The sequence below is a fragment of the Cydia splendana genome, chromosome 8, assembly GCF_910591565.1.
Source record: "Cydia splendana chromosome 8, ilCydSple1.2, whole genome shotgun sequence".
NCBI classification, from domain to species: Eukaryota; Metazoa; Arthropoda; class Insecta; order Lepidoptera; family Tortricidae; genus Cydia; species Cydia splendana.
This window is the reverse complement of record NC_085967.1, coordinates 11791519-11807832: the sequence shown is the minus strand read 5'-3', so window position 1 is coordinate 11807832 and position 16314 is coordinate 11791519. Positions and strand designations below refer to the sequence as shown.

Here is a 16314-nt window from a genome sequence, read left to right as displayed (position 1 = left end):
GTCCTGATCGTAACAGACGCGTTTTGTTAGAGAGTGAGTCTTCTGTACTTAGTACATACTATTATTTATTCTGTGTCCACGGCTAGATTAGTCCACGCTACTCCACTGTCTCCACAACTTGCAATACAGTGGGGAAGAAATAGTCATAATATTACCGGAAATTTACTAAATTTCCGGGAAAGGTAAATTACCATACGACTACTCGCAAAAATGTTGTAATATAGAACGATCAGAAACTGGAATGGACGAATATTAACACATTGTAAAATGCATATATTATTTTTATTATATTATGGTTCTGCTCAAGCTTATATTTAAAATGAGAGCTTAAAGTATCTAACAATTTCCTTAATGACTAGAAATACATTTTACACTCATAATATCACTGGCGACGAAAAAATAAATACATATCCCAAAACATAGGTACGTACATTTCTATTGTTAAGCATTGTGTGCGAAGTGACTATTTCAGTAAACTGCACGATTTAATAAGCCGATGCATATCATACTGATTTCGAATAGGTATATTCAGTCAAATACAGTTTTAAGTTCATTGGGTCGTTTTTTCTAAATATAATTATATAATAATCGCTTACCTAAAGCCTTGGGGCGTACATAAATTTAACACGATATGAGCATAATAAATAAAAGCCTTTTAACTGCAGTCTAACTTGGAAGATTATATCACAAGTAATTTTTTTAGAGATCCTTATAGGGACGCATGGGATATGGGCCAATTTTTCCAACTATAGACTGCGAAAGACACGAATTCGGATAAATTACAACAGTCATACAAAATATGTAGTTCATATAAAGCGGGGGCAGCAGTAGTATGGAAGTTTCATTGTAGTTAATACTCACTCTAGCATATTCTTTGTTTCTTTGGTAGAAATATTTAAGTTCCTTCGTTTAATCGACAAGTTGATAAAATCGGCCACAACTTAGTCAAGCTTTGGTACACGTTTTCACATGACTATAATAAATAAGGTAGAGTATATTTAAAGATGGCGTCCCCGGGCCGAGACGTGCAGTAGGGCGCCGCCGCCGGACAGCACGGGCTGCCACGCGATGCCGACCGGGTTGGTGGTCGACACCCCGAGCCGGCGGTGCAGCACCCCGTCAGAGTCCACTCCCCACACTCCTTGCTCCCCGTTCGACACTTGTTTGAATGTCATCTCGTTATCTACAAATGTAACGGACAGGTTAAGTACTGCATTTATCCACTCGCTTCACCATGTTCAACATTTTTACGTCGCTACACCTGTGCAAAAGTGTAATGATCGTTGTAGTATACGCGATCGGTAGAAAACGTAGCAGAGCAGATCAGCAGACGGCATTCTTCCAAAAAATGCTATATTTAGTTCCTTTCAAGATAACAGTGTAAGGACAAACAATTTTATTCTTATAGTATATTAAGGTGTATTCGGGTAATACCGAATGTCGGATAATTCCGAAATTCAGATGAAAATCACCCTTAATTCCATCATAATAAAAGTCTCTTTTCGGAATTATCCGACAGTTTTCGACATGCGGAATTACCCGAGTAAACCTTATACGTATAGTATAGTATACTAGTATAATGATCAGGTGTATTGACGTAGTAGTCGTAGTACCAATTAAGTCTAATGGCAGGTGTAGCGAATGGATGTTGAAATTTATACAGCATATTTTCCAGTATACCTACCGAACAATTGCATTATAAATCGATGCAGTGATAAAGCTTTTACCGAATGCATGCTCTTGTCGTCCGTAAATGGAACTAAAATTTTAACAGGGTTATTATATTCAAGCATATATACACAATGCACCATATTATAGTCCATATTAATAGGTTAGTATAATTTTGCCTAAGCTAGCTCTACGACTACAGGATAGACATTTATTTGTAATTAGTTACGAATACATCTTCATATCCAAAATTGTTATAAATACCTGTCAGATATTTCCAGTGTGTTCCCTCCTGGCAGGTATTGGTTATGCCCGTTCGGACAACCACTATACCGTTAGTTAGAATGACCCAGGCCGCTCCATTACATAACGATACTGACTTCGCAGTAACTTTCGTCTTGTGCGAAAATCCAATAGTACATTTAGGTGCTTCGATCAACTTCCAGTTGGAACCTGCAGAGTTGTCAGTGGAGGTGCCTTCCCTATAGTAAAGTTCTCCTTTTCGGCCAACGGCCCAGACAACTCCGCAACTCGTGCTTATAGCGATTAAAGATTGTGGATTGCTAATGTGTTCCCAGTGAGTACCCTAAAATGCAGTAATTTGTTCATTGTTACATGTAGTTAAAATGATCCCATCAGAAACAATTCTTAGTAAAAAATATGTTTGCTTAATGATAGCTATCAACAGCTCGACTGATAAATTTAATGTTATATACTTAATAAGACGAAATACAATTTACACTGATCTCATGACCAACTTTTAAGGCAATTTCAACTTACTTTAAAAATATGAATATTTAAAAAAAAAAACGGACAAGTGCGAGTCGGACTCGCCCACCGAGGGTTCCGTACTTTTTAGTATTTGTTGTTATAGCGGCAACAGAAATACATCATCTGTGAAAATTTGAACTGTCTAGCTATCACGGTTCGTGAGATACAGCCTGGTGACAGACGGACAGACGGACGGACGGACGGACGGACAGCGGAGTCTTAGTAATAGGGTCCCGTTTTATCCTTTGGGTACGGAACCCTAAAAAAGACAAACAGTCAACCGTCAAAACCGGAGAAGTCCAAATTACGATTTAACTACACCTATCATCTGCCAGCTATCAGCTGATAACCTTATGATAATGTTTTTCGAACACTTACCGCGGGAGCTGTGACTGTGACTCCGGTCCGGTATATCGCATCTCCACCTAGCGTGACGGCCCACACTGAGGTTGTGTCACCGTCATTCTGAGCAAAAATACAGCGTTCAATGGGAGGGTAATTAGTGAGTTTCGGTTGTCACCTGACACTGAGGTAAACAAATACAACAATCAACTTGTAACTTGCCTCCTCCTTTTTGAAAGTCTGTTAATAAATTTACATTAGGTTAACCCTTTGAACGCCACGCGTATCATATGATACGTCTTGCGCCATAGTAAACCTTTTAATATTGCACTGCAAACGTGCGCGTATGTGGCCGTCTTTGACGGTCAAAAGGTTAACTTTTTTTTGTTATAGGAGGCAAACTAGCAGTCGAATCGCCTGATGGTAAGCGATTATCGTCGCCCATGGACACCCACAACACCAGAGGGGTTGTAAGTGCCTTGCCGGCGTTTAAGATGGTACGCTCTTTTCTTTGTACTATAATGTTGACCCAAAATGTTCTAGCTACTAATCATATTACTTGCCCATAAAGATATGTCCAGCAGCGGGGTACTCCCGGCTCGGACCCACGGACCCTCCGTTATAATCTGAGCTTTCCTGTACCACCGTCGGCGCCGAACACAGTCCGTGAATATCTTCTTTCCGTGGTATGGCGCTGGGAAATCGGTCGCGTACTGCCAGCCGTCGCTGTCCACGCCTCCTGGCGTATTGTAGTCCACCATCCATTCTGATATCTGCAACAATATAAAGTATTGTTATTAACTATTATACTTGTCTCCTGAATCATGGTCCTATACATCAAATTAAATAGCAACGAAACAAAGGATGTGTTGTGACAAGACAAAACCAATATGTTAGAAAAAAAAAATTGTATCGTCAAACAATCATCTGCTATTAATGATAAGATCTCGATATAATGATATTTAGCTCAATTCGATAAAGTCACGTTCTTTAAAGATATTAATGATCATTTCCGCATTATCAAAACTGACTCATGAACGTTATATTGTTATATTGGTATTATAACATTGCAAGATAATCGGTAACCGGGAAGTGGATCGAGTTTAACTTGTAAGATCTGATTACAGACAGTCACTGAGACAGCAGAAAGATAAAATGAAAAATGATCAATCTACTTAATTGCTCAATTACTGAGCAATATGATCCTTATTTGCAGGCAGCCGGGCACGAAACTTTGAATATCAGACATTTGCTGTACATACCTACATATTTGTCCCAACAAGCACACTGCATTCGAAACGAAAGTTCATTGAATTGTAAACATTATCACAAACATCTCGCGCAAGAAGGTGCATGTTCGAATGACAAGATCAATAAAAACGGAGTGGAAATTGTCCCGTTTTTATTGATTTTCAGTGTCATCACAGAATAAATAATAGTACTAGGTAGGTACAGAAGACTCACTCTCTAACAAAACGCGTCTGTTACGATCAGGACAGATATGGCCGCTAGGTGCTACTTATGGCTGTTGCAAAGCGACGAAATCGCGGAGTGAGCCATGCCTGGTATCGTGGTATAACGGTCGTGTTGTATAGTAGTTAGTATAATTACTTGTTTAAAAGTTTGTTCGGAAAGAGAAGAGTCGTGGAATGTATTGGGCCCCATACATTCTACGACTGTTCTCTTTTCGCACAGACTCTAACACTACTTACCCAGTGCCAATGGCGACTCAACAACTTTGTGTGTTCTCTTGTTCTCTTATGTTTCCCAGTAATGTCACTCCACATGTAGCGGTCCGTAGGCAAGCCAACTGACGTGTAGCCAGTTAGGGGGTTCCAACGCTGGTTCTCGTATATGCAGTATGTTTGAGTATCGTTCATTGAGTTGATGCCATCATTGCTGCCTATTCCTGTAGTGAAAAAAAAAAAATATGTATTCTGTAAATCTGACTAAGTCATAATCATATTAATACTATAACTAATACTAAAAGCGTCCTGAAGTCGACGTTCGTGAGTGTATAATAGATAGATGACTGCTTTTTATAGAAAAAATATACTGTTTAAATAAAAATTGGCAACTAGGTATCTTATTAGCTGAAATAACGTTAGGGTACGTTTTATCCCAGAAATAATCCCTAGAAAGAGGCAGAAAAATTGAGGCTACGAAATTTGTATAAGAGTATGATTAGTGAATACTACACGGACAAAGTCGAGGTATATAGTTTGTAGCTTCCTAATAGAGCCCGACGGCTAATCCTATTGTCTATTGTTAAGTAAAACCGCACGTGCTACTTACCTGAAAAAAAGGGTCTTAATTATTCTATTTGGCACCTGAGCAGTGAGCGCGGGCTAGTCCAACGCTCAAAAAACCAGTGTAGGTGCGCTCTCCGATAACGCGCCATTGTTACGCATCTCGATGACACATTGTAGACTGGTTCTGTAGCGTTCGACTCGCCGGCACTCAGTAACCGTAGCACTGAGTGCCGGCGATTTGAACGGACCACACACATCCTAACAAAATATTTATCCATTTTGAATCTTATTGCAATTTCCATAGGAGTTGTAATTCAATTACCTGGGTAAAGTGAACTAACGATTTTTTATGCAGGTGGTTGTGGCACGTGGCACGAGCGGTTTTACTTAACAATAGACAATAGGATTAGCGGTCGGGCTCTATTAGGAAGCTACAAACTATACCTACTATTATGCGCAAAGAGAATGCGTTAAGTTACCTTTCAAAACACCTCCACCCCATCCACCAGTGTAGACCCAAACTCTGTGGTCGTGTGTTATTCCCCAAACGATTCCATTTTGACCACTCTCTATCCTTCTGAGGTATCCTCCTATCATTCGCCAATACATTTCATCAGGACCTATAATCGGACTTGTGGAGGTGTATTCCATTGTATAGAGTTTCATAGGGCCTAGAATTTGTGCTGATGTTATGCTATCTGGAGTTAATCTGTGCCTATAAAAACAAACTTTCTTCTCATTAACTAAAACCTTGAAGCCCTCTCTAATACAAATAATGTTGATTGTAAATTCTTGACCAGGAGCTAGAGGTAAATCATAGCGCTCTTCCACACCCCAGTTACCAGATGTTTTTGTGTTGCATACAACTGTGTTCTGATCAAATCGAACATTAAAGTGAAAGTGAACTTCAGGTACTTCAGTTTCGATTTTATGCCTCTGTTTTTTTACCTCTGGACCTTGTAAATTTACATGAAACCGGCCAACTTCATCAAATAAGCTGCCAACAATTTTGAGAGAGGTGCCTGGTGGGAAATTATTGTCCAATGTTGTAACAAATCCTGGTACTATATTTTTTCCTATCAGTTGGTATTCCTTGCTATAGGACCCTTTATTTTCAGTGTTTTGTTGGGATGACATGGGGTCCCAGTTCAGTATGTCACCAGAACTAGTAACAGCCCACACAGAACTTACAGAAGGCTTTCCAGAGAGTCCGTTTATTTGTGAAGTGATATCCACCAGTACATTTAGCCATTCTTCATGTTCCATTTCTGTCATGAACTGTATTTTAATAGCCTCTTTATTTTGTCGCGGCACTGTTAAGGCTAATCTGGGATTTCCTGGTTCAGAGGCTGACATAACACTTGTGACTTCACCCAGGTTTAAAATAAATTTAATTGTACCATCAGGCTTAAACACTGATAATGTCCCTGTATTTTCTAAGGCATGCCAGTACAGTGAAAGAATACAATCTTCTCCAGCATTGTTAGTAGTGATTAACCTAGCTTCACAACTGCGAGTCCAGCCCTTCTCATCAATAGCTATGCCATAGTCGGAGAGGTCAAGATCTTGATTATTTCTATTTTTTAAACAATCTAGTATCTGGATACGCCAATTAGCATTTAAGTCTGAATTTAGTGAATTTTGGCTATCTGTAAACCAATGTGGCACTTGTACGGGATCAATGCAGCAAGCACCAGCCTCAACAAAAGTCCAATTTGTGTCACATGTTCCCCATGCAGTCTGACTAACTTCCTCATCAAAATACATGCCAGAGTCGACATCAAACACACTGCTGTCACTGTCCGGCTGGGCTTCCATCCCCACCACTGAGCCAACACTCCGCACTGGACTCCAAGCTCGAGGATTTTTCAATGTTGTTTCATAACTTTTACCTGTTAAATCAATATCTGTAGCTGCTGTAGTCTTTTTGGAAATGTGTTCCTTTGGTGGTTTTATTGGCAGTGTATGCTCTATTGGTGCCGAATGGGATTCTTCCCAAGAATTGTGAATATTAATATGAGACTTTAGTTGTGTAGTTTCATTCAGCATGGTCAAACTATGGTGCTTTGCATTATTAGATGCTGATGAAACCATGCTTGCAGAACTTGATGTTCGACTTAGTTGCATATTGGCTTGTACCATTCTCCACCTCTTTCCAGTTAATTCTGCAGGTGTAATTCCGCTTCGCCAATATATGCTCTTGTCTGACTCTCCTATAGCAAACACCTGATCATTCACTCCCACTGAAACATGAGTCATGTTTCCTGTGATTTCTAACCAGCCAGTGCCCATTGCAGATACTTCAGAAGTGCCAGCCGTGTTGCCTTCTACACCCTTTCTAAACCAAACTTTATTGTCAGAACTAACAGCCCAAACAGCATTATATCCCACAGAGATGACACTGAGCTTTGTTTCACTGGGTGACTTCACTTCTAGCCAACCTTCTCCAGTAGGTGAGTCTTTTGTAATACCCTTTCTTACTATGGCTCGGCCCGTCCAAAGCAGAGCCCATACTAAGCCTGTAGCTCCTACAGAAATGTGTTTAATATCACAATTAGGTGGAATGCTAATGTTAGTCCACTTCAAGCCCTCAGGGGATGTAGCACTTACACCAGCTCTGTACATGACTCGCCCATGAGCAGTAATTGCCCACACTGACAGTGTACCAGGCCCTGCAAATGGTATTTGGTTTCCTCCAATGCTTACATCAATAAAAGGTTCCTGAGGGGGGTCTTTGTGAAGGGGTGCTATAGCACACCATGAGTTCATAGCACTAAACTTTCTATACCTGATCCATTTTCTCCTCCTGACACAAGACTTCCACTGCTTACTGGGCCCAAACTGGGCTGGGAAATCAACTGCATAGGTCCATCCATCATGGTCTAAAGGGTGTCCATCTAATGTAAGTTCGAGTTGCCATTCTCCTTCCCATTGCCAAGCCATGGAGGGTAACCTGATGCGTTGTATTGCTCTATCTTGAGTGCCATCTTGAGAAGAAAAGTGATACCTATCAGTTGGCAGGAGCCTTCCACTGAACCCTTCTAGTGGCAACCAACGTTCATTTTCGTAGGACTCCTCTTGTACCCTGATAGGGATTTCTAATCCATGAACGTGGAGGTAGATTTGCCGGTCCCCTCCTACTGCCCAAAGGAAATGTGGCACAGCTGATAAAGTTTTAAATTCCAAACCGAGGTACATGAATTCCCTCCAACATGATCCACTTGTAGGTAATGCATACACTTTGCCCTCATTATTGAGAGAAAACAATAAAGAGTTACTAGACATTTCACAAAATACTAAAATACAAAATACAACCTTTATTTTAAATAATTTTTCTAGACAGAGCTACCCCCCTTTTAACTTCGCAACTTTTCAAACTTCATTTTTTCTGAGCAGCAAAACATTTTAACGCATCCTTTTCGCAATCACGGTTTGATATTTGTGTTTTTCCGAATAGTAAAAAATCGAAGTTACAACAACTCAACACTGCTTCAACACTTGAAATCCAGAGTGTCACAGATAATAAAACATGGTACACTTTTGAACTGTCAACAAGGAGTACGTTCCAAAACGCATTACACAATTACTTGCGCACGGTTCATGAAGGTTGCGCAAGTCCACATATAGATGCGGTGCGGTAGTGTGTTACGATTCTGAGATCGGACGTCTGTGGAGGCCTTTGCTGTCACGGTCACGCTTGACCATGAATCTAGTATTAAACTGGATTGGGCATGAGTGGTGGGGATAACTGACAGAACGGGATAGTCTTACGTATCTTTCAGTAGGAGTAGCAGAGAAAGCACTATTATTGTTTGTCCTTACCACAGTCTCACATATTTTTTGTTCCCCACCATTTTTTTAGTATGGATAATGGTGGGCAACAAATAAATTCGACCAATCACAGTGTCGCATTTGCGTATGTTTTGTCCCTCACGGAGGCACGCGTATACCACTTCTATACGATCCTACCTTCTATGCGCTTGACACTGACATTGACATTCGCGACTAGTCTGTTTGGCATATAACCAAACAAAATTGTCATATTTATAATGATTTCCTACATTGCTGAGGCTCATTTTCACGGTCGTTTCCCATTAGAAAACACTGAAGGTCAAGTTTTATTTTTCTATGGGAATAATTACATAACAGGACTTCCTTGTTTCGTGATATCCCTTCGGGCCCACCAATCGCCTATACGACATGACTGTTTATAGTAAATGCAAAGTGCTTTTCAAGAAGTATCCTCTTTTACGAGGAATGGCATCTTATAGTATCATCTGGCCTACATCCAGCCTCATACAACAAACGTTCGAGGGCAAGGATTTAGGTAAGTACTTTGAAACCATTATCCAATACAATAGAACATTCTAGAATAATATTACACATAATATTGCCAAGTCATGAATTGTAGTTATTGCTCATTTTATCTGGAGTAATCAGCTTATTGTTATTGCAGAAAGCTATGACTGGTGGAGGTGTGCTCGTTATGGCCTGTACGGGTCCTGCTATGTTGCACCTACACTTTACACTTGGTTGACAGTTGCCAGCATAATGTGGCCTGGAAATACAATAAGAGCTGGCATTATTAAGGTAAATAAAAATGTAAATCACTTCCATTATATTATCAAACATAAACTATAGAAAATCCAATGATGTAATAATGGGTTTTCTTAGTCAATGAGTATATTAATTCCAACACTTTTTTGTGTATTGTATGTATATTGCATTGTATGCTTAATTTATTCAAGGTTAACTGTTATCTATTAGTATATAAAGGAAAGAAATTATCTGAAATGTGTTAACATGTCACAGTAATCACTACACCTTGTAAAACAAATTCCCCCGCTGCATCTGTCTGTTTGTGTGTACATACAAATGTTCGCAATCAACTCAAAAACTACTGAACGGAGTTTCATGCTGTTTCACCTATCAATAGAGTGATTCTTGAGGAAGGCTTGTGTATAATTTGTTATCTGTGCGAAGCTGGGGTGGGTTGCTAGTTATATATATTATAGTAAATTATTTGTAATTGCATGTTGTTCATTGGGTTGTATTGCAAAAGGATTAATAAAAGAAAAATAATATAAAATATGATGCAGGTATTTTATACAGGGTGGAAAGGCACGACGATCCTTTCCGGAAATGGGAGATAGTTTAGCCTAAGCTCTATATTTTCTCCATAGAAACTATGTTAATATGGGCAACCGTTTCTAAATTATGACCTTTTAAACATCCACGCAAAAAACTACTTTGTTCTAACCCTAACAGGTGACAGGGTCAATGAACTTACTTGTAAACAATCAGTATTCGACAGGAAATTATGCTAATTTGTTGCCATCTAACCATTTTTAGGTCTGCTTACAGCACGGTAAGAATCATTGCAGGATTTTCGCTTTCTTAGTGGTTCCACTTGTTCAATACTTGAATGAAATAGTTATGTTATTCCTTAATATTAATAATACTAACCACAACATTGTTTACAACGACAGTTCAAATGGTGACATTGACAACCACTCAAAAGTACGCAATCGTCTTATAAATATCTCTGGTTTCCTTGACTGATAAAAAGGTTTTAGTTTCTTAACACGTTTCACAAAATTATTTTCGAATAATTGGAAACTATCTAAAATAATTAAAAATAACAAGTAGGTTGTGTTAGTTGCACCAAATGAACTTGCAAAAATTAAATACTAAGAATAAATCAAGAATAAATACTTCTTCAATACCAAACTAACAAACCTTCTTGCGTGGTAGGAAATAGACAAGACGTCTGATGTTTGAAATTAAATTTTCATTGAACTATACTTATTTAATGTCATATTCTTCAAATAAAAATGTTAGATGCTCGTGGCTATTTAAATTTGTGGGGCTGTGTAAAAGATATGGTGTACCAAACCAAACGGAATGTGAAACTGCGGACGAAATGAGACAAAGGCTAATTGGTGCTTTCTGCGGAGGATAAATGACGAAGAGCATACACTATATCGCATGTGCATCGACATACTCGGGTACGGGCTGCGGCGGCGTTGTAATACACGGAGGTACATTTGAACACCGTATGTGAAAAGAAGATAGTATTAAATATTGAAAAAAAAAATTATCTAAGAAAGTAATAAAATTGTTTGTAATATTTTTGCATGCATTTGATTTATTTGACATTTATGCGTCATTCATACATCATTGCGATACTGTCAACGATCGGAAAAAAGTGTAAAGTCCCGAGCTTTCCCGACGGAGATCCTTAATCTAGCCGTCATGTGCACATGCTATAGGGTTATCACCACAGTTAAAAAGTAGTATTTTTGCAATTTTTATTTTTTACTCAATTAACGATTCTTACCATTACCAATAGTCTCTGTATCACTTAAACGACCTAATACTTCCGGGAAGGATCGTCGTGCCTTTCCACCCTGTATATAAATTGTTTTACATTTCAGACATTTGTTGAAACTATCACATACACACCATGTGCAATGTGTAGTTTTTATTTTGGAATGAGTCTTTTGGAAATGAAGCCTCTGAATGAAGCTATCGCAGAAGTGCAATCCAAATTCTGGCCTACATATAAGGTAAGTAATTTTATCAATTTAAAATAAGAATTATTAGCTTTATATATTTGTTTTAGTGTGCTATCTGTCTAATCTAAATGTATATGTCTACTTTAGTATATGCATATTTGAAAATTGCATCATATTTAACATTCAGACTTACAAGTAGGCCAATTCCATGTCATATCAATTAATGTACAATTAGCGTTTAATGAACAGTGATACATTTAAGAAAAGGGACCCCTGAGAAATTGATATCCACTTGCCTCTCATGCTCCCTTAGCCCCCAACTCTTTCTAGGTTAGCAGACTGCAGTTGTAATACTTGTAATATCAACACATTTTTTTAATTGGATCCTATTTTCATAAAAAAATTATGTTAGATATATTTAAACCAGGTATCAAGCAAAACTGGTATAAACAGTTTAATTATTTTTCAGGTTGGAGCATCAGTTTGGCCCGCTGTAGCCATGATCAACTTCTGCCTCATCCCCGCGAGGAACCGGGTGCCCTTCATCAGCCTATGCAGTCTGGTATGGACCTGCTTCCTGGCCTACATGAAACATTTAGAGAAGGAAAAGGTTCCTGAAAGTATAATGCCATCATCTACTAAACTCCTCAAAATTCATATATAAAACAGCTTTAATGTAATAAGGAATTTAAACCACCTGTGCCTTAAAAAGGTTGCAGCTGTAGCTAGATCAATTGTAGTTATTGTTAGGCACAATGATGAGTGTGATATAATTTATTGTTAAGTTTGATATGAATACTAGTATTAATCTGTATTTATTACAAGTATTAATCTTTGTATTACTAAGATACTAAGAATGCATCATTATTGTTACAAATGGAATTGTTAATACTATAACATGTTTTAGATACGGAAGTATCTGTGATATTTTTATATTATATATTTTAGAATTACAAAAAATACTGGGATCTGATGTACATTGTACCTACATTTTAAATTTATTTACGTGTTTAACATGTGTACTAGAGTATATTATTGTAGAAAATAGTTATTTACGATACAAGTGCGGAAAAGAGGAAATTCGAAACGAGTGGCGATAAATTACAACACGACCGAAGGGAGTGTTTTAAATCGACACGAGTTGCGAATTACCTATTCGCACGTGTATGGTACAACGTTTTACAGTACATATGGCCCTTTAAACTTTTGACATCGCACGAAAAGTGCTATTTTACGCACTAGTGCGTAAAATAGGACCATATGTACTGTAAAAGTATTTGTTATTGGTGTTATTAGTACCAAGTAGCATTCGTGACCAAGCTATTAATTATAAAAAACCGTTACATCATCACATAAAATGAAGGAAGGAATTTTGTACATACTACTATATATTTTACGATAATTATCATGAAAGTTTGTATTACGCTAGTTATTAACTAGGGAAGAATATATATAGTCTAAGACTTGGTGACCTTTGTCTCGTGACACGGGTAGACAGCGCGAGGGCGTCCGTCATAATCGACCGATTTCGTTCAGCAAGTCACACGTGATTAAGACGAAGTAGTTGAGCTGCTTAAACTACCTACACGTGTCTGCCGATTCTGCCAGATATAACGAGCGAAGTTTGGCAAGGTTAGGCCACTTGCGCCTCATAGTCTGAGGCCGATGCCAACTTGTGAATAAGCGGGTTTGGAAGTTATTCCTTCAATGTTAAATTTATAAATAAAATGTACAAGTACCTATTTAAGATGTAGATTTTATTTTTCAATTGATTTCATCATAATTTATTCAATTCAACCCAATGGAAAATACTAGTGTCCGACCGAAACATGTTTTTTTGCCGAAACCGAAACCGAATGTTCGGCTTTGGCTCTAGTTTCGGCCGAAACCGAAACCGAAACCGAAACTTTTGTAGACTTGTTAAAATCGTTGAAAAAATGTCATAAAACCGCTTTTACACACATATTATGGGGCTGTCAACACCCAATGTCCTTGAAATTGATGTTACTTAAGCAGTTTTTTAAGAAAATTACTAGAGTTAGACCAAGATAATTCTGCAACGATTTTGATAACACACGCAGTGCAAGTGTTATTTTAAACGTCAAAACTTCTACGAAATTATGACGTATAAATAACATTTGCACTAGTTGCACTGCATATGCTATCAAAATCATTGCAGAATTTTCTGTTGACAATATCGCAAGGCCGTGTACCGATCTTCACCTGGGCCTAAAAGTCCGAAGTTCCCCAGTAAGGCGAACTTTCATGCGAAGTCAAAGCCGTGCTTCAGGATAAGTAGTTGAGCACAGACTCCAACCAATGTCCATTGTATTAAAAAGCGAGACCGCAGGCCGAGCAAGGCGCAGCGAGGCCAAAGGCTAAGCTGAAGTATAGAGGACATGTGGAACACAAACCAATGGTAAATTGAAGTAAAAAGTGAGGCTAAGGTCGAGCATTCGTATAAAAAAACTGTACTGGGGACAATTTTAAGGGTTTTTTGTTCGTTTTAATCAATAGTCAGCTGTTCAGCCTTGCAAAATATTAACTATTGAGAAAATCAACTTTGCGGCACTAGTTGAGCCCTATAGCCTCGCTTAAAATTTGCCATTAGAGGTAGATAGGAAAATTACTGAATAAGTGAGTGAATAAGAGCGAAAAAGACATCGTTCGACTCAGGCCGAGCTGATACTCAGCCAACACCTGAAGATTGAAATTAAAAACGCAAACTTATTTCCCTGTACTGAACAACAGAACATATTGTATGCAGAATTAACTGTAGGGGGCCCCGAACCTTGCACTGCCTGCCGACATGCTTAATGCATGCTTTACTCTCGGGGTTAGAAGGTCAGTCTGATGGCAGTCGCTTTCGTAAAATCTAGTGCCTACGCCAATTCTTGCATGGGATTAGTTGTCAATTGCACCCCAGGCTCCCATTCCCATTGCCACGGCTCGGCAAAAATTCCGGGATTACGCGAGGAACATGATGAGTTTTCTTATTATTCTCTTGCCCAGGGCCCAGTAACATGCGTCAGTGCTATCTCATTCACTCCGATACAATTAGACAGTGTGCGCGTTATAGGTATTGACAGCCTCTTAAGACTGCGTCGACCGTCCAGTATATGTAATAAACCAATTAATTTCTGTACCTATACATGAATCAGTATATGTACCTAGGTATTAATATCGTTGTCCTACTTATTCCCCAACTTTTGGTCTCTGTCCCAAGTACCATTTCGTAAGTTTCGGCCCGGCCGAAAGGTTCGGCCGTTTTTTGGCCGAAACCGAAACTACAGCCGAAACATGAATTTTTGGCCGAAACTGGCCGAAACCGAAACCGAAACCGAACCTTCGGTCGGACACTAGAAAATACCTAATTTGATACCATAGTAAAGACCGTCTGCGGCACGCGCGCGCCTCTTGGTCTACCGCGAACATCGAAATTACAAGTGTGACAGAGAGTTCGCGTGGTTCGCGGTAGGCCCTCGGTGTTAAGGCGTATCCAGATCAGTCAATTTTTCGCCAATTGATTAAATTGCCCCATCGAATCAGGACGTGCGGACGCAAACACCAATAGGGGATATTACTGCAATGTTCTGCCGCCAGAGTGCAGCACTACCGACTCAGTAAATTCATGGACTAACTTATACATACTGTGCCTTAAACTGTTTTTTGACAAGTTTTCACAGACAATAAAATATGACATTGATGCATCAAGGCGGTTTGTTAACAAGGGCCTACCGGTAAACGCGAAAATCGAAATTTAGTTACCTGCCTCTTTATCGCTCGAATATGCAAGAGTGATAGAGAGATTAGATAACGAAATTTCGATTTTTTTGTTTCGCGGTAGGCCATGTGTCAATGTGGTTTGTTTACTGTATGTGCCACAATGGTGCCATCTACGCAGAGCTTTGCCCAATATTCCCTATTGGCTCGCCGAATTCAAGCGCCGATAATTACCGATAAAATGAGGTGCGGACGCAAGAATACCAATTTGTGACGCCAACTCAATTTTCGTTCTGGGGTCTGGGGCATTTTTTCAATTTAGAGGGCTCTAATATCACGATAAATCTAAAATTGGTGATTAAATTGGAGATTGACGCCAATTTCATTTCTGATCAAATCGGTTGATTTGATCATGCTGTCTGGATACCGCTGTAAGCTGGAAAGCGATATCTCTTTCTCGCTCTTACTTATCGGTGCGTCGCACAATGACCTTGGTGCGGTGCGATAGTGTGTTACCACTACAATCCAATCGATTACAGCCCCCTCCACACAAGTGCGTGAATCGCATGAGTGTGAATCAAAGAATATTGGTCAAGCAAATCTTGTCAGTAAAAAAAGGCGCGAAAATCAAATTTTCTATGGGACGTTATCACTTCGCGCCTACATTTTTGAAATTTGCCGCCTTTTTCTACTGACAAGATCTGCTTGACCAAGTATATGTTGAATCGATTTGCGGAGTGTGGAGCGGACTTCTGACCGACGTGAGTACATTTCGATACTTCCCTAGATTTCGTGAGGAAGCCTATAAAATACTGAAACAGGTATATTTTTTAAGTTTTCGTCTTTATATTTAATATTATATAACGCTCGTGTAAACTTCAATTTATACTGTTTTGTAATGCTATACTGTAAAGTGTAACTGTACGTTATGTCTTGGTTATATCCAAGTTCTGACGCAATACATGCCAAAGTATTGTGATAAAAAAACGATATTATTTAATGAGAGATGAGATGAGATGACATGACATTCTTGACAGCTC

General features: G+C 39.0%; 2 protein-coding genes across 2 annotated transcripts; one reads left to right on the top strand and one right to left on the bottom strand.

Annotated features, from left to right (window-relative positions):
- Positions 1 to 260: 260 nt before the first annotated feature.
- Positions 261 to 8567, bottom strand: LOC134793176 (tectonin beta-propeller repeat-containing protein). Its single transcript, XM_063764764.1, has 6 exons — positions 5513 to 8567; positions 4494 to 4690; positions 3345 to 3554; positions 2818 to 2904; positions 1933 to 2254; positions 261 to 1183 (listed from the first exon to the last, which is right to left on the bottom strand). Exons 1-6 carry the CDS (start codon positions 8316 to 8318, stop codon positions 999 to 1001), a joined length of 3807 nt encoding a protein of 1268 aa, XP_063620834.1. The 5' UTR covers positions 8319 to 8567; the 3' UTR covers positions 261 to 998.
- Positions 8568 to 9021: 454 nt separating this feature from the next.
- On the top strand, positions 9022 to 13298 carry LOC134793168 (mpv17-like protein). The gene is made up of 4 exons (XM_063764755.1): positions 9022 to 9360; positions 9490 to 9623; positions 11471 to 11602; positions 12021 to 13298. Exons 1-4 carry the CDS (start codon positions 9234 to 9236, stop codon positions 12213 to 12215), a joined length of 588 nt encoding a protein of 195 aa, XP_063620825.1. The 5' UTR covers positions 9022 to 9233; the 3' UTR covers positions 12216 to 13298.
- The last annotated feature ends 3016 nt before the right edge of the window (positions 13299 to 16314 follow it).